Source organism: Corvus kubaryi, unplaced genomic scaffold (genome assembly GCF_017639235.1).
Source record: "Corvus kubaryi isolate FWS band 111438036 unplaced genomic scaffold, C.kubaryi_AGA036_p1.0 37308, whole genome shotgun sequence".
Taxonomy (NCBI): domain Eukaryota; kingdom Metazoa; phylum Chordata; class Aves; order Passeriformes; family Corvidae; genus Corvus; species Corvus kubaryi.
Genome location: NW_024581096.1, coordinates 11,260,012 through 11,278,855, shown reverse-complemented (window position 1 = coordinate 11,278,855; position 18,844 = coordinate 11,260,012). Strand labels below are relative to the sequence as shown.

General features: G+C 35.5%; 1 protein-coding gene across 2 annotated transcripts in view; it reads left to right on the top strand.

Moving 5' to 3' along the window:
• WDR70 (WD repeat domain 70) overlaps positions 1-18,844 on the top strand; it is a 128,150-nt gene that overhangs the window by 74,951 nt on the left and 34,355 nt on the right. For both annotated transcript variants that reach the window (XM_042028466.1, XM_042028467.1), the window contains one exon: positions 17,578-17,677. In XM_042028466.1, the coding sequence (XP_041884400.1) occupies positions 17,578-17,677 (100 nt within the window). The remainder of the gene's footprint in view (positions 1-17,577; positions 17,678-18,844) is intronic.

Genomic DNA, 18,844 nt, shown 5'->3' with positions numbered 1-18,844 from the left:
CAGATTTTGCTGTGCTACAGTACAACTAGCTTTCAAGTCAAAATTGAGACAGCATTTGCATTTTTCTTGACAAGGCTCTATTTAGTCAGTAACAAAAGTCACTAGTGTTTGAAAGCAGAAAATAATTGCCATATTTTCTTACACTTGATCAGTCTGGAATGATTCTGGCATCATTATTTATGCTGTGTGCTTGGTCCATACGCAGCAGGAAGGAAAGATTCAGGAAGTTGTTTAAAACTGTCTGTGGCTTACCTGACGGTACTGTCATGACAGGGGTGACCCAATAAAGGCATGTTGTGACTGTCTGAATTTGATTTTTCCTTTATGCAAGAATATAAATGACATTTCAGCCCTGATCTTGAGTGGTCAAACCACTGCTCCTGCATTTGACAGTAACAGTACAAACGAAATCCGTGAAGATGTTCCATCCAGATATTATGGCTCTCACTAGATACATATCCATAGTGCCTGTTACTCTGGTCATCTGTGAGAGTTTTTAGATGCATTTATTTTTGACTTAACTACAGCCTATTGTCAAACACAGAGCCTTCTAGAGGGGGTTGTTTCTGTTTGCTTCAGTGAAAATGTAAAGTCTCTGCTTTCCCAGAGAAAAAGGCTCATCAATGCAGCATAGAATCCCAGAGTGGGTCAGGCTGGAGGAGCCCACAGTGGGTCATCTGGTCCAACCTCCCTGCTCAAGCAGGGCCATCCCAGAGCGCACGGCGCAGGATTGTGTCCAGATCATTCTTGGATATCTCCAGTTAGGGAGACTCCTCAGCCTCTCCAGGCAATCTGTTCAGTGTTTGGTCACTGCACAGTAAAGAAGTTCTTCATCATGTCCAGGTGGAACTTCCTGTGCATCAGTTCCTGCCCATTGTCTTGTGTCCTATTAAAGTATGAGGCAGCAGTTCCAAGGGCAGAAGTGAATACCCAAGTAGGAAAGAGGGTCTCTGGGCCCTTTCCAAGAGCAAAAAAGCAGGCAGTGGGGCAGTGTTGGTGGGAAGCCATCACTGTACCACTTTGCAAGACAGAAGCTACCTAAAAAGCCCCCACCTTTGTCCTTTGTCACTGTAGTCACAGTTTCTGATTGCTGGTATAGGTTTATTATTCTCTGCTTCACATGTTACTTGTTACACCTGTCTAGAGGAATCCTACCATTGTGTCAGTCAAAGGGCAAAGAAATTAAAAATGAACCCGTTGTGCAGTGGCATCCCCGTCACCCCAGACACATCACTAGTGTTGTGCACTCCTCCACAGTGTAGAACTTGGTCTAGAATGGTGTAATTAAATAATGTTTGATTTTTCATTTAGAGAAAGACAAGATCTTCTCTGTGTCACATTTTATCCATCCTGCTGAAGTCAAAGTAGCTGTTTGTTGCAACTTATCTTCATCAGTTAGCTTTTTTTTTCTAAACCACTTTTGAACCATCTCAGTATCAGCTTTTTTTTTTAAATTATGTTGCTGTGCCTAGGGAGTGATCCGTTCACTCCTTTAGTTCTGACTAGTAATGAACACCATGAATGTTTCATTCAGTTTTTTACTTCCACTCTTTTTTGGTGTGATTCCAAATCTCCCAGCTGTATGCAGTGAGAGTAAAAACACTTTCGGAACTTTTGGAGGAAGATTTTTTTCTTAATTCATGACACTGACATTGGTAACTTGCTAATGCTGAAGTTAGCCAAATGTATTCCGGCTCTGCTTTGCCTTTTTCCAAACTTCCTCAGCAGGATCATGATCCATTATAATCACCTGCCTCAGAGGATTTTTTTGTTTTGTCATAAATCTGTGTTATTTTCTCACATATGTTATTTTGTCAGTGCATGTTTTTTCTTTAAGGTTCATGTACATGTGCATTTACAGTGCACATTAGCAGAGTGATCTGTCAATGTATTTGAAATATTATGAACACTGTCAACTTGGCTTAAAATAACAGCTTCAAAGGACATAAAAAATAACTTCCTTCAAACTTTGAATGAATAGTAGAAGCAACAGTGTGAAATAGTCAATCATAACACAGCACATTAGAACACTCAATTTAAATGTTCTGAGACATGGAGAAAAATGTCTGGCAAGTACAGAGAGTTGAAGAGCAAAATAAGAAAGGACCTTCAACATTTTTGATTCACAGGGGAGTGCAGTAAAACCACTAGGTTTACCTACAGTTCAAATAAGTTCAAATTCCTCATCTTGTCTGTGCTTGCCCATTCAGGGCTTTTTGCAAGCCGATAGTAGTATGTATTTCTGAACAAACCGATCCATGGAGTCAGTCTTTAGTATCAAGAATGCAGAGTGTCTTGCCATCAGTAAACCTTTGTGTGCCTGGTTTTCCCGTCCAGGAATTGGAGCATCTCATTCAGAGAGATAGGGAAAGACTGAAGTAATTTTTGAAGTGTACTGTGAGTTAAAATTGCTTGAAATCTCTTGAATGAACAGAAAAGCTACCTTCATTTTCCACAATAAGCAGGAAAGGATTGAGATGTTTTTCATTAGTTACAAATGGGCTTTTTTTGGGGAAAAAAAGCTAGACTTCTTAGTTAGCCTTTCTTAATCTTTCAAACCACCTGGTGAGGCTACCTGTTATGTGATTTTTTTTTCCCCCAACTTTTCCTGGGTGCATTCAGCACAGGACTGCATAAACAACTTCTCTGTGTATGGCAGGCTGAATCATGTTTCATAGTTTCACACATCACATATTTTATGGTGTATCATTGCAGCTGTGATACAAAAGCATTAGTAAGGATGTTAGGGAGGTGGAGTTTCTAAGAAGTGGTCATGTCTTTTAAATGCCTTTGAGAAAACAGCTTGTACACCCAAAATCTTGTCTGTATTTTTTTTCTAGCTATATTAAATTTGGTTATAAACTTTGAGTAGTTTTTATAAGCTTTTACCTATATACTGGCTGCACTATAAGTAGTAAAGAATTAGTTTCGACAAATACCTCTGTAACAGGTTTGTCTTTTACATCTGTAATAGGTTTATCTTTTTATCTAGTGCAAATCTGAACATGAAAGATATAATGTTTTCTGATTTTCAGCATAATTCTCACTAAGCAAATGGATTCAGTGCTCATGGAAATATTTTTATAGGAAGAGATTAACCTCCATTTCTTTACTTTCTTGTTTCACAGAAGACTTAGCCATAGGTTTAAGTCCACTCTTCAGCTCAAAAGTGAGTGTTTGCTACAGTACTGCTGAATTACTGCTTTGCTAGCATTTCCTTTTTTCCTGGTTTTAAAACTGTACTCTGATTTTAAATTGCTAGAATAATTTATGTGTTGTGATCAGTTTAAATTACTAAGCTAAAGCTCAAAGTGATTTTGCAGAACTTAAAATTCACAATAATACTGAAATGCAACACTGTAATAATGTACTACCCACATGAATATCTCCAAAAGTGGTGTGATGAAATGGTAATCCCAATAACCTCTTTTCCACACACCCTTAAGCCACCCTATCCTCAAAATATAAGGGGAAGAAAAGTGAGATGTCACAGTATGCACTGAAATTAAACAGATCTAAGCTCTGTACATTTTAATTACAAATAGTCATGTTAAAAGTATTTTCCAAATAATTGCATGATTTATAGATGTAAGATAAATACATTTCTATATTTAGTAATTGTTTGCTTTGAAAGGGTTTCTGTAAGCTTTAGTTTCGTGGTGTGCTGTTGGAAGTTTTAAGGTAGAGTTTTTAGGTGAAAAGTTTAAAAATTTTACAAGTACAGAAGTCATTTTGAAAAAATACTGTACAACTAAGGACACGGATTTTGATGATGAAAAATTATTATGTGAGGTACTTTTTTTTTTTTTTTTTTTTTTTTTTTTTTTTTTTTTTTAAATGGGAATCCCAAGTCCAGATCTTATTTGGAAATTTTTTTTTTCAAACTTTATTTTGCTGTTCATGATGGATTTTACAGCTGATGCTGCCAAGACAGAGTAATGAAAACTAGTAGTAAGATCTGAGACTTGCCGTAAATATTTTCTCCATTAATTGGAAGGTCCTTTGAGGGGATATATACCCATGTGTTAGGAAGATGAGGTTGCTGGATCTTTGCACAGTTACAGGATGCATTTTGCATATGCTGACATGCAAAAACCATGGCTCTCAGTAATTAATTCCTGAAATGTCTTATGTCTATCCACTAGAGAACTTTACTAATGTACATATGCCTTTTTAGATGTGGTTTCTACCAGTTCGTTGTGTGTGTCTTTGGTATCTTGTCTGTGACAGCATTTCAGGATTATGCGTTTTTTCACACCAGCTAGATTTTATTTATAACTTTCTTTACTATGGATTATTCACTTGTCTATTTGGATGATTTTTTATATATAGAATTTAATGTTTATATTGATACCTTTACAGCATTAAAAATATTCCAGTGAAATGTCAATGTTTAGTAGAAACAGTTTACAATGAATGTTCTTAAATTTGCTGAATATCACTACTATAGCTAAACATCAGGCAAATCTTCCAATTTCCCCCAAGTATGTAACATGCTTCATGCTTTGAAGAGGGCAGTCTGGCTACATCTGGAAATTTCTTGTGTAAATACAAGATGAAGGATATCCAAATATACTATATTCCCCTTTCAAACTTAAGGTAAGTTTTCCATATCCATAATATTCCACCCTTTCATTCCATATGTATATGTGCCAGACCTCTGTTCCAGAAACTGGAAATCACACACAAGCTTGCCAGCAGCAAATATTAACAGATTCATATATTATTCCTTTTTGTATATGTCTGGTTTAGCCAGTACATCACTATCTGTACCCTGAAGCCAGCCACAGTAAAGAATCTGACAATCATATGCTGAGATAAAATGTGCCCTGCTGTATTTCTAAGTGCATTTCTCTCTTATGTAATAAACAGTTTATAGTTAAGAGCTATCTAAATGTTTGCACTATCTAATATAATGATGAAAGGCAATTCTAAATCTTGAAGTCTGTCACACCCCAATGAAAATAGCTTTAAGGATTTCACTTTGGATTCATGTATGGCTAAAGGAAAAAGGCTTATCCCACTAGGATTATATATCTCTCTTTGGTTTATTATTTGGAAAACTAAAAGTAGTAACTTACAGAAATAATTTAAAAATGACAATTTGAGAAGAGTAGGCATTATAGCAATGTGATTGGCTTTATTAATATTGTAGTGCTATTAATATTAATATAACATGAATGTTACAGAAATAGAAAGATGAAATAATGAAAAATAATGGAAAAAATAAAAGAGCCTTCTTGAGCTAGCTTTGTTATTTTAGAGGAAGTTTTACTTTTATGCAGAGACAAAAAGTGGAAAGTACAAGTACTACATTCTGATCTAACAAGAAGTGAGCTCCAGAGTGGTTTGACTTATCAGAGAAATGGCTTTTAGATACTGTAGTATATGCATTGTTCAAGCAAACTGAACACTTCAGTGGTCTGGAGTCTGATAGGGTTTGTAAATTATGAAAGAATGTTGTGCTTGATGTGTCTATTAGGCAGCTAGTTTTGTCTCCAAATGTATCTCAATCTGCTTCATAGTAGGTCACTATTTCTTGAAGCTTGTGAAGAGATGAACAGCAGGATTATGCTGTGAATTTCCTAAAAGCAGTGACAAGTGCATTTCTGTAAAACTCTTGGTCATTAAGTTTATTTTATTAGGGATGCCTGAAACTCCCATTCTTTAAAATACTTAACAAAGGAAGGCTGTTACAGCTTGAACAAGTGGATTAAAACCAAAAAATGTAGGAAATGGCTTCTGAGCCATGAAACATACAGGTTTGCAGAAGATAAGTTATAGCGAGGCATAGCTTTTGTATGTAACATTAGGTTACATACTCTTGACTCCGGAACTTTGATAAAAACCAACTTTTTCTATACAGAGAGAACGTTTGTTTCATGGTTACATCCATTAAGGGTGCACTTCTGTGAGGGTACAGTTTAAATAATTGGCCATAATACTCTAGAGACTGTCCTCAATTACTAAAGAACGTAAGTCTGGTTAATTTTAACTGAAAATATTTGAATGGCATTCCTAGAGAATTCATAATATGATTATAAGCCAAACAAGTTATTTTTGTGTCCATGATTATCAATGAGAAGGTAAACTGCACAGCTGAAACATATCTTGGGAGCAGGGCAGCAGGGACAGAACTAAACCAATCATATGAAATTAAAAGTATTTGTAATAATATTAAATTTTTTTATAAGACTCCTTCAGTGAGCAGTTTTCTTGCAACTCTTCGTATAAATCTCTTAATTAAGACCTGATTGAATACATGTGAAGCTTTCTTCATAAGTAAGCAAAACTTCTTCCAGTGCAAAATATTTTAAAATAAAGGGGTTTTTTTTCATGATCTCCCTATTTCCTGAAGTTTGTTTTCAACAGATGTTAGTGCTAAACAGTTAGCAGAGAGGGTGGTGAAATAGGTGGAGCATTGTCCAGCTGTGCTTTATTTAATGTATGACTGCAGTGATACTACACAGACTGAAATGAGATACATCCGTGAAACAGCTGCTTTCCTTAAACCAAGTTCTAAATTTCTCATGAGATAGAAAACTAGACTTGGAGTTGGATATGACTACCTATGTCCTATGTGTTTCACACATTATTTGTAAATACATATACAATGTATTTGTAAATACATATACATATACAAAGTCCAGAGACTTATAATGACATTCTAGTTCAATAGAATTCCTGGATGTGTATAATCATTTTAAGCAGTAATTTAAACAATGTATTCTTAGATATTTCAACATATGTAATTTTCATTTAGATTAAGCAGTATGTGGAGTTTTTAAAATATGCCTTTTTGGTTACTATTTCACTTTGCACTGTGGATATGTATCACTTCGAGATTTGGCTTGTGACTGTTTTTGCTCAAAGCAGTCACCCATGAATTTACTAAATGTACTCAATTTTGTTTTATATTTAGTGCATTTTGTAGAGGTTGGGATAGGATGACCAAATTATAAAGTACTATGCTAATTCACATACAAAGAGAAAATTGCTGTAAAAACTCTATTTTGTTGTATGATCACAGACTCTGTGTTGTTTTTATGGCCACTAGGAGCTCCTGATGAATGTAGATGCTGTGATCAACGTGTTACCTGGTATGAAAATATGAATGGCACTGCATCGTAGCTCACTAGCCTACTTTTTGTCCTCACCATTATGCAGTTCTGTGGTCTCACTTGGAGAGCCCAAGATATTTAACCAAACTTCATCCTGTTGAGGCCATCAGAGTACACTGTGCAGGCCTTTATTAGATGCTGTTTCACCAGGGCTCACAAGAGCAGAACTAGGACAGGTAGTGCATCCCTGGCCTTGTGACAGGAGGACTGGCGTATATTCAAGATTGCCTTGAAGAGCCTGAGTGATTTTTCAGAAGCAGGGACACCTGTTGCAGTAAGCAGAAAGCATTGCATTGCCAACCATTGTTACCTTTCACAAATGTGAAAATGCCTGCTTGATTTCAATATTTGATGTGTTGAAGTGTGTTGCCAAACTGGGTAGGAGTTGGCAGAGGTGTAGGAATGTTTTCTGTATTCCAGACAGGTCACTATGGTTTCTTGGCTGTTGCATTGAGGCGGGAGGGCAAGGCAGGGCTGCAATAATGTGTGGTGCTGTCAGTCTGCACGTCTAAAACAAACTTCAGTTTTGACTTCCTTCATAACCAAAGATGGCTATGTCAGAAAATGAATTCTTCAGTGTCAAGTTGGTAAATAGTTTATACCAGCAAACAAAAACAAGGCGATGTGCAAACTCACTTACTATTTGTCTTGCACCCTTTTTTTTTTTGGTCATTTTTTTACCTGATAGTTTACTGTATTTCCACATGTGTTTCAGAAAAAGGAGTGGTGGTTTTGTTGGGTTTGATTTTGGTTTTCTTCTATTTTGTGAGAAAAACACAGGTGTGCTTGCAGATTAAATGAATGGTCTGTAATTGCTGTTATGAAAAGACTGTGTATTTAATTCATTGGTGAAATACAGCTGTTAAAGAAGAAACAATGAGGCAAGAGTGGACCCCTAAAAGTAAAAGAACCATTATCAAGGAAACGAGGGAAAACACAGCAATGTAATGATACTGACAGTGGGTTATTGGTTGGATTTATTACAGTATGTTTTACAATGTGTATCAGAAAGGAGATGACACATTGGGATGCATATAACAACATTTTTCTTATGATGAATGGTTAAAGGACGTAAGATCTTCCAGGGAAATTGAGAAGATATGGTATGCATGTAAGAAAATCAGGAACAGCTTTCATCATTCTGAATTTGTATTTCCAGCTAAACATTCACAAAGTGATGTTGAGATGAACAAAGATGTTCAGCAGAGAGACAATGATATACCTTTATTTGGAAGACAGTTCAGTGGTGTGAAAATATTGGGAGTAATATGTGAATAAGGTGTTTAAAAATACACTGTAGAGTGAGAAGTTCAGTGACCAAGGGATTGAGTAGCAGTGAATAGCCAGAGAAATTGAAAGGTAATTGTGTACCAGAGAAACTAGTGAAGAAGGGAGCCAACATGTAAATGGTGTGCAGGAGATACTGGACCTCATCAAACAATGAAGAAGAGGAAGCAGAAAACAGATGCTTTTTTCCCGAGGTTGATGACAATAAGGGCGGTGTTCTATATTTGTCAGGGATAATTCTGAGACTCAGGAGGGAATTCAGGTGGCATTTTCAAGATGGAATATAGTGGAATTGACAAGGAGCGAGGGTGGAGGAGAAGGCAGTATTGGGTGAAAAGGCAAAAGAGAGACTAAGAGAGAAACATGGAGCTATTTGTTGAAAAGTGGGTAACGCAAATAAGGTTTTGAGATACATGAATTGCTGCTTGTGAAAGTTCTATCTCTCTATGCTCTGAGGATGCCACTGCTGGTGAAGAAATACAAAATTACTGGGTATAAGTAAAACAGGGAGGCTAGAATGAGAAAATTAATCTTTTTGTTGGATGGAGAAGAATTCTAGGGATGCTAGCGGTTGAAGAGAATTGTAGCAGACAGAGGTACTACATGATGAAAATAGAAAAAGAAGAGGAAAGAGGGGTTTGAAAGCAATAGCAAACATCAGCTGTAGAGGAGAAGGCTAACTCCAGAATGAAAAATTCTGTAACAATTCTGTATCCTCAGAGACAAATTTTTGTGGAAATCCTGCAGCCTGTTTGAAGGAATCTTGGATATCAATTCAGACATTTTTATATTTCCATACCCTTAATAATCATCTTATTATTTATATTACATGAGACAGAAGGGATTAATTGATTTAAGGATGTTAATAGCAAACAGAAAAGAATTCTTTCCTCTCATACTTAAAATAGTAATTTGGTTTTAAGGTCTATTAAAAAAGAAAACTAATTTTAAAAGTGACCCATGTTTGAAATTTTATCAGAAATTGCACCGTAGAATAGCAAGCAACTTTTTCTCTAAAGGATATTACAAACTTTTTCTCTCCATCTAATGCGTAGGTACTTGGTTGCTGCTCTGAAGGCTAGCTTGGAACACTCTGTTCTGTTAGTGTAAACCACTATAAACAATTTTTGAAAACTTTTTCCTCCTTTTCCCATTTTTTGCTTGCAAGGGTTTTTATTTGTGTAGGTTTGCTTATTTAGCTAGTCAAATATATAAAACTATTGTGAGAAAAAAGCAACATCAAAGAAGAAACCCTGGAACTGAGATAAGAATATTGCTTGAAAAGAAAATTACGTTTACTTGAGTTGCCTTTGTTTTACTTCTTTTCCAGCCAGCTCCTTGTATTTTCATTTTGCTCATATATAAGTCTGAGGCCTAATCGTGAAATTGGTGAACTTACCAGGTAAAATTCTGAGCTAAAGATAACTGAAATTAAGGGCATTTAGGAACTCTGCATCTTGCAGATTAATAGTAATGTATTTTGGATTATTAAAAAAAAGTATATCATCCTCAAGTATCCAGCTGACCTGTAAACAGAAGAAAGGGAGTTTCCTTTAACTTCTCAAAACCATGTTCTCTTAGCAACTTATTGCATTGAATGATGATAGCATTTTTTGTTTTCTAGAGACTTAAAAAATGAAATTCACATATGTATTGTCCTTGAAAATCAGGCTCAGTATACTGAGCTAATAATCTCAGCCACTTCATGCAACATTGTAAACCACCGAGGCTCAGAGATAAGAATGCTCATTTTACCACTGACATGCTTCATGAGGAAAAATATCACCCCTTTAACTGAGGCATTTTTTCATCCTCATCTTTCCATCTGAATAGATAAAACAAAATCCGTAGTCTAAAAAAATTACATATTTTTAAATAATATGCAGAGAAAATATGGCATAATGATTTACACTACATTTTTATCAGAAAAATCAAATAATGTAGAAGAAATAATAGCTTTATATGTTACAAGGAGTTTAGTGAAAATATTTTAATTTCTTAGAGAAACACACCCATCCTCTTAGAATATACATGTGCTAGCTGCTATTTTCAACAAGCAAATAGATTTATTAGACAGCCATCTTTGATAACTCACTGCAAAATACACCTTTTTTGGCTCAAGGATTACTGAACCAGAAATACTAACTTTATGTAGATTTTTGTGTATTTTCGGTTTGTGTATTTTACTGTATTTGCATTGTGCCTCTGTTAGACCACAAAAATGGTTTAAGCTGAAAAGAATATGAACTGAAAGAATATGAGAAATTATATTGAATAATTGGGAATAAGCTGGGAATGAGTCTGTCATAGTTGCTTTTTGAAGACAACTTAGTAGCTTCTTTATAATTTTTTTCTGTTTATATTTTTGTTTGTTTGTTGCCAGTAGGCCAAAAGCTACTTTTAAATGATATGAAACATGCAGTGTTGGCATAGATGAGTTTGAAGAAATCTGTGGACTCTCAGTGGAGTTCTAGTATATCTTAGCTGGATCTTTAATGAGATTTTTACAAAATAACATTGAGCACATTTGATTGTTTTCTGGAAGGCAAAGAAACCTTCAACAGCTGGGCAAGTGTAAGACTGATTAACTTGGAAAGAGGCAAAAGGAGGAGTGGTCTTTTTTGTTGGTTTACAAAAGCCATATTTATGATAGTACAAAGGAGGAAAAATGTAAATTTGCTAGGATAACCTGAGATGGGTTAGATAAGTTATGAAAAGATACAGAAGAAACTTACTTTTACATCCTTGTATGTTTTTTTCATGCAGTGTAAAAAATCCCCAAAGGAAGCCAACAGAATAATTTCCAAAAGCTATTTTTATTAGTAATATTTATCATTTTTGTGGTCAAGATAGATTATTTTCTCAAATGCAAAGTTCGACCGTGCAGCCAAACATTCAGCCTGGGGTTTCATTTTCAAACCTTTAGGCAAATATTTAGTAATGCTGTTAAGAAGTCATCTTTCTAAAATGGTTTCCTGAAATATTTCTTGATGAACAATCTTAAACAAGAAGAAATTGTTTCTGTGGTCAGCAATATTCTTAGAAATTGAATGTCCTTCCTGGTGAAGGAAGCATGGGCAGATAGGAAGGACTTACTCATCATTCTACAATGGATCAGAGACATCTCTAGGACAGGCTGGCCTGCTTGCTTTCTTGTTTTGCCTAAACCCATGTATGGTCAAATGTATCAGATGCCTTTCCTCATTGCCTTCTGCGTAAATGTTTTAGATTTTTTTTTTTTTTTAAATAGAAATCAAGTTCTTTGTATCAATTGCCATTAACAAAACCTAAGTAATTTTTCATTTTGACTGGCTACACACTGTATGACTTCTCTTCTAAGACTGCTCTTTTCCATAATATCTGAACATCTTCTAAGTATTTCACACTTGTATTTTTAGTTTAATTGATAATTGCATGATTCATTGAATAGTCCATAAACTTTAAAAATAATTATATACATTTTTTTTCGCTCCTGATTATGTAGGTTTTCCATTGTAATATAGTTGCTCAAGAAAAACTACAGAGTATTAAAAAATAAAAAAAGCCAAGTCTTTTATGTCTTCAGTATTTGCAAGTAGCTAGGTAAGCTTCTCTATAATCTCTATACATGTGAGAGATTATTGAAGTGTTTTGAACCAGTGCTGAGTGTGAGAGATAAAGAAATCCTGAAGACTTGTCACCCAGAAAAAGGCCTTAGTTGCAACAGATGAGAATATAATGGATGCACAGGATAGTTAAATACAATTGTCAGTCAGATGTCCTGGTTTTGGAAAGTAAAGTTAGGCTACTGTATTCCTAATTGGTTAATTAGGATTGAGAGAAAAGAAGGAGTGTTTCACATCTGCTAATGATACATGTAGATGTCACCGAGTTAGAAAGTCACAGAGAAGAGGAAATCATGTAAGAGTGTAATCATGTAAACACTAAAACCTCAGATTTCACAAGTTAATCTTGTTTTGCATCAGTGTGCTCATTACTGAAACAGCATCCATTTCTACACCACGGGAAGTGGTATTGAAGAGCTGTCACATAGATTGAAAGCCTGGGGATCATGTTTACAGGGACTTAAGAAAAGCATCTGATACAGCCTGCAACTGCCTACTCAGGGAATATATTGAGAAATTCCTGAATTCAGCTGATGTGTGTAGATCTGACAATTCTTAATTGATATAGTAAACCCAGAAAGTACACTTTCATTTATTTTGTGGATTATAATTGAGAGGAAAGGAGATACGCTTCCTTCAGTAGAGGTGGCTGAAGGGGTTTGGGGAAGTAGACATTTGGAGAGTGTAACTCATGCCTTGGGAACCTGTCTGTCTTGTCAGCTGTGATCACAGCTCTGAGATGTTGTCTGCCTCAGATTGGGATCACTTTCAACAGCTTTGCTCAGTTGTGACTAAAAAGGAGATTTCTGGTTTGTTTGTTTTCTTGCAGCTTTATAATTCATACTTTTGTCACCTTGAGCCTGTCATCTTGGAAGGCTTTTTAAATTTGCTAAAAACTACAACTTTTGCAATTAAATATTGTCAGTGTGAGCTATTTTATTTTGCTGTAGGTATCTTAGGTGAAAAGACCCATTTAAAACTCAGCTAGTTGTATGTGGCCTGGGACTTGCTTGTTGGGCATCTCTGCTGACCTAGTGCTGCCCTTCTGCCTCATCTTTGAAACCAGCATAAATCTAGATTGTGGTTGTATAGTTGAGTGTGTTCACACTAATAAATAAGTAATATTTTGCTACACATCTGTATAACAGAGAAAGATTGATATAGCCATCTTTATATGTCTCACTTTCCCCAAGGCCTGCCTTAATTTACTGCGTCTGCTTTTAAAAAAAATCTAGAAGATGTTAGGAATAAGATGGAAGAAGAATGTCTTGGCTGGGACATTCAATGTTTCATTAAAAGAAAAGCAGGGGGGGCAGAATGTGGGAAGCATTATAATCTTGGGAAAGTGTCGGCTTACTGTGAAATACTGTATCCCAGAAACAATGTGGAAAGTTCAAATATTCCATCAGTTAAACATACTGTTATTTTTCTCATGGATGTGGCTTGGCTTTCTGAGGTGAACAACTGAGTAGGTCTGTCTTTTTCCTAGAATAAGTTTTATTGAGTGTTTTGGAGCAGGAGAGCAGTTCTGGGACACAGAGCTGTAGCTATGTGGCTCTGTTGCAGATCATTCTTTTGTGATAAAACCTTCATGTGGCCACTGTCTTTTTCAATTCCTGTATGGGTCCTCTTCAGTCCATACAGTTTTTTGTACAAGGGATACTCATTGCTGATGTTCCTCCAGTCACATACCTTTGCCCCCACCCCCACCCCTTCCCAGTCCTTTCTCTGGTTTCCTTTTATCTTCTGGGTCTCGTCCTCCCTGAGGACTGTGGCAATATTGCAAACCCTGACATTTATCTGTTTTTCTAGGTTTTTTTGATACATGCAACTGTGTCCTTTCTCACATGTGCTTCATGTTTTATGCCTGTCATCTCATTTTGCACACAAGTACAGTCAGCTGTAATTGCTTAACAAAAATATACGTGCTAATACAAAGCTAGGAGGAAAGTGCTTACATTGCTGGAATTATTTGTTAGAAAGCCTTTAAACAAGTTGCAGAAGATGGTGGTTTACTGCAGAATTTGCTGAAGTAACTAAACCTTTAAAAATGTTAAGGACTGATGAACTTGTCAAATTTTGTATGGCACGTGACTATTACTTCATAATAGCAGGCACCTCTGCAACAGAAGGAGAAAGGATAATGAAGGAGATATGTAGACACACTTTCCCCTAATTATCTTGACATCTTTATGTTATGTTTCAATGCTCTCCCTTTCCCTTCTGTAATCAAACTTTTGAATTGGGTACGTTGGTTCTGTTGTTTCATGTCTTTCCAGCAAGAAACATTCTGATAACAATTTTTTTGCTAATGATTTGTTAGCAAGATTAGACATCTGTTAAAAATATTAAGAGGTCAGAGGCCAAACCCATTATTTTCTTTGAGAACTGCAATGAATGTTTGCCAGTATGTATAAAAACTTCTTTTCAACCTTCAATCATTTTAGAATGTTTGATTTAGTACTACAATTCAAGGTTATATTCCTTTGCAGAATAATATATGGAGGGCAAGCTTGCAGAGCTCAAAGTTAGGAAAACAATCTTTTTACTGGTAAACTGAGCAAATTTATTTTGAATGACAAATAGAATTGCTCATGCAGTCTTACTAGGCCTTTCAGACAAGCCTAGTTTTACATGAAATCCTAAAGCATCGAAGCTGGATAGAGTTGGGTGGAACTTGTTCTTTTGTTTTCATTTTTGTCATTAAGGGCAAATAATGTCAGTCTTTGATATCTGTATGCTGCTGTTTCCATTTCTCTATAGGCCAGTTGAAAAAGGGTAAACACTATTCAGAGTATAGGTACTTATTGAGAAGCCTCTATAGTGCATGATGTGAAGTCAAAAAGTCATTTCAGTTGGAAAAGACCCTTAAGACCATCAAGTCCCCCTATTTACAATCTTACATACAACCTTAACTCTGCCAAGCCCACCTCTAAACCATGTTCCCAAGTGCCACATCTGCATATCCAGGCATGGTGACTCAACCACTTCCCTGGGAAGCCTGTTCCAATGCTTGAAAGCTCTTTCAGTGAAGAAATTTTTCCTAATACACAATCTAAACCTCTCCTGGCACAACTTGGGGCCAATTTAAGATGAGTTCTTTAATTCCTGAAAGATACGGTTTAGATTTTATTAATGGATTAATAAATTAATGCTAAATAAGATCATATGACCATAGGAAAATAACACAAATTCTGAACTGTTACGTGATTTGCTATCTATCTCTAGATAGACATTTTGGGTTTTTACTTGTAAAACATAAAAGAAAAGGCACTAGTTGGACCCCAGATCTTTTTCTGTGTTTTAATTTGGATCCAACACAAAGCAGGAGGAAAGAATTTCAGATTGATTGAGGATGAAATGAAAGGAAAAAACCCTCCACCCTCACATTAAGTTGGGCAGCAAAGTGAAAAAAACAGTATTTTAATATATGTATGCCAGTGTGACATTGCCTGGAGGGATGGGAGTGTTGTGGAGTCCAAATGAAGTTTTTTCAATTTATTTGAATTAGCTTTATATCATAATGTAATCTTTCTGGCATTTTTAAAAGTTTGAATATTAACCATTTATGATGTTTTTGAAAGAGTTCATGGTATTTCTTAGACAAAAAATTATATTATTTTAATTGCTTGTTAACATTCAACGAATACTACAGAAAATTTATTTCCTGGTAACGAATTCACACTTTATTCTTTACACATTCCCACATACTTGGAAAATTTTATGCAATTGGATGCACAAAATATGTTTTTTTAGTATTAATAAACACTCCCACCAAAGACAAACAGTCGTAAACTGCAGTCTGTTCATAGAGTCCGGGGTATGCATAATTGGCTAGAAGTGACAGTAATTTCAAAACAATTACTATGGCTAAATGTAGGCCATTGCATTCTATGTTCAAATACTGTAAGAAACATGTTCTTGGTATTTGAAGTCCCCCTTTGTTGAATAGTCATTTGTGGAGGGAATGCCTCAAGTGACTCCTCTCAATGATTGACTAAATCTGCACACCAAGAGAAGCTTGCAATAGTTATTAATGTCATCACACAAAGATTCTCTAGCTTTAGAACCAAATATAGAACATTTAACATTAATATATTTAAGAATATATTCTTTAAAATAAACAACATTAATTACTTTACTAGTTTGTCTCTCTTACTTACAAAATAGCCCATAAAAAGAGCCTTAGTAAGGTCCATAGTCAAAAATTAGAAGATAAATTAACTGAGAATTCCTGTGCAAGCTTAAATCAGTCTGTATGATTGCATTTTGTGATCACATTGTCCGTTTTTATTCTGTAGAATTGTGTCTCTTTTAACGAATAGTTTGTTTAGAAATCACTGAGCAGCTGCTCAGTGTTTTGTCCTCTTACTGTTCAGGGTGGGATTCTAGGTCTGATTTTACTGCATGTTGTTTAACCTCTCCTGTGAAAAGATACGCTTCTATGCATATTTTTGTTTTGCTCATCGCTACAATAAAAGAAAGGACTTCAAGTCACTAATTTGTCATCTTCTCCTCTGTGTTTTAATCCTCATCTTACAGATGGGAAGATGAGGTACAGTTGCACTGGCAACCTTTAAGTTTGAATGTTTAATTTTTCAACTATATGAATTAGTTTTCTTTTATGAAAAGAGGGCAAATGAAAAGCATAGTTACCTAGGTATTAAAAAAGGAATCAACCTGTCTCAAATTCCTTTGTCTCTGTTTCTGTCTTTTCCCTTTTTTCCTTTTTTTCCCCTTCCTGTGTTTCCACTTCCTGTCTTGGAATCTTAGCTGACACCTTTGTTTTTGGAAAGTGGGAAAACTTAATTTTCCAAGACAATTTAAATCGAATTTAATTTTTAATAGAATTTTTAGGTATTTTACCAAATAATGACTTAATAAATAAGAAGTGATCTCCATACAAGAACAAAATGTGAACTTGAAGAGAATTTCAACCTTTTTTTAGGATTATCAGCAATATAGAAATAATTCAAAGAAAACATACATCATTCCCAAACTTGAATTTTACTGCAGCTAAATGGAACACAAACCTTACAGTATCTGAACTTTGTTCTATTATGTAAGCCATGAATTCCATCAGGGATTAAATTTGGCAAAAGTAAATTCTTCCAGTCCTTTTAAGTCCTTTCCAAAATATGTGTATTGTATTTTGGTAGTTTTAGAAACTAAAAGCCTGCTTAGGGGAGTGTTGAGAACTGTCTTGGAATGTATTTTTATCTTAACCAGGCATAACTACCTTTGTTCAGTGCTAGTGGGAGTTTTCCAAAAGCGCTGATGCTATGTAAATCTGTACTGTATAATTAAACCTGTGAAGAAGTCAAATTTTGCATTCAAGCTCTTTTTATGAAAGCCTATTCTGAAACACATATGACATTTTTAGAAGGCTGTTGGAAATAGTCAGCTACTGTACCTCCTAAAAATGCAGGAGTTTCTGTTTAGAGTTAGGAATAGAAGCAGAGCACAGAAAATGCTATGAAGTAATGTTTGTCTTGTTTGTTTCATTTGTAATTTAATTTATAATTGTAATTTGTTTTGTAATGTTTTATTTGTTTGACAAACAGGTACATACAAAGTTCCACTGCAGGCAAGCCCATGCTTCAGGCACTGACACTTCGTGTTTGATGTTTTCCTATGATGGTACTGTCCTTGCCAGCCGGGGAGGTAGGTCATTGAAAGAACCCTATGACATGTTGAATGTAAGACAGTTTTAACTTTAGTAAGTGAAATGGTTCATTAAACAAACCATATAAACCATGTAATTGTTAGATGTAATTGTTTATGATGGAGATAAGGTAGTGAAATCGGAAAGCAGTGATTCAAATTTGAAGTGTTTCACAATTTACTACTTTTATTTGATACGCCATGCAATACTGTGTTCCTGAAAGAGCATTTTACAGCAATTAAGAAATATTTTAAGAGAAATTTGCTGATCATATTACAGTTTCTGATCTGTCGTCTTGTCTAGCAGTAATAATACACCGAAAGGAAATAATTAGCGTAACTAAAAATAAAAAAAGACCAGTTTTGTTGCTTAGTTCTTCCTTGGAAGATTAGTGCCTCTGAATAACACTGTCTCTGTTCTGAACTTATTAATTCCTCATATAACTTTCTTAGGCAATGTCATTTTCTGTCCTAATTGGAATTTTTATCTAATCTATATTAAAAACATCTAAAGTTGATGACTGGAATTGACTTGCCAAGATATACTTGAATGGCAAAAGAATTTGGAATGTCCACAGGACTGTGGCTTGTGTCGTAAACTTCAGATAAAACTTTTATAAAAGAGTCTTAGATAACAGAACAAGACTTGAGAAGGCAAAGATGTATTTGAGGACTCATTCACTTCATTGTTGGGGTAGGATTGTGTCTGTTGAAGACAACTTTTCATGCAAAGATTTGTCTACCCAGTATGTTGCAGGCAGGTGCAAGCATACAAGCCAAGCTGTCTGGATGGAAAACAGCTGTAACCAGAAGCTCTGTGTATGCATTAGCATTGCCCCAAGGCCAAATAAACAGGCCTAGGGAGAGGCAGTATACATTAATGTCGGCTAACGCTGTGCCTAACATATGTTTGGGACATCTGGTCAGTTTGGTACATAGACAGAATGAGATTACATACACGAAATACCAGAATAGAGGTATTCATAGATAAACTCTGAAGCAGTAGATGTATTTTCTAGCCAAGTAGCTTGCATTTTCTTTCCTCCCTGTGTCCTCCCTATGCCTCTGTCCCTGAAGGGAGGAGTGTCTGACTGGTGCACATCAGTGCAGTGAAATGCAACGAATATTGGTTGCTGCCTCACTGATTTTTTGTATGTCTTGCCACAT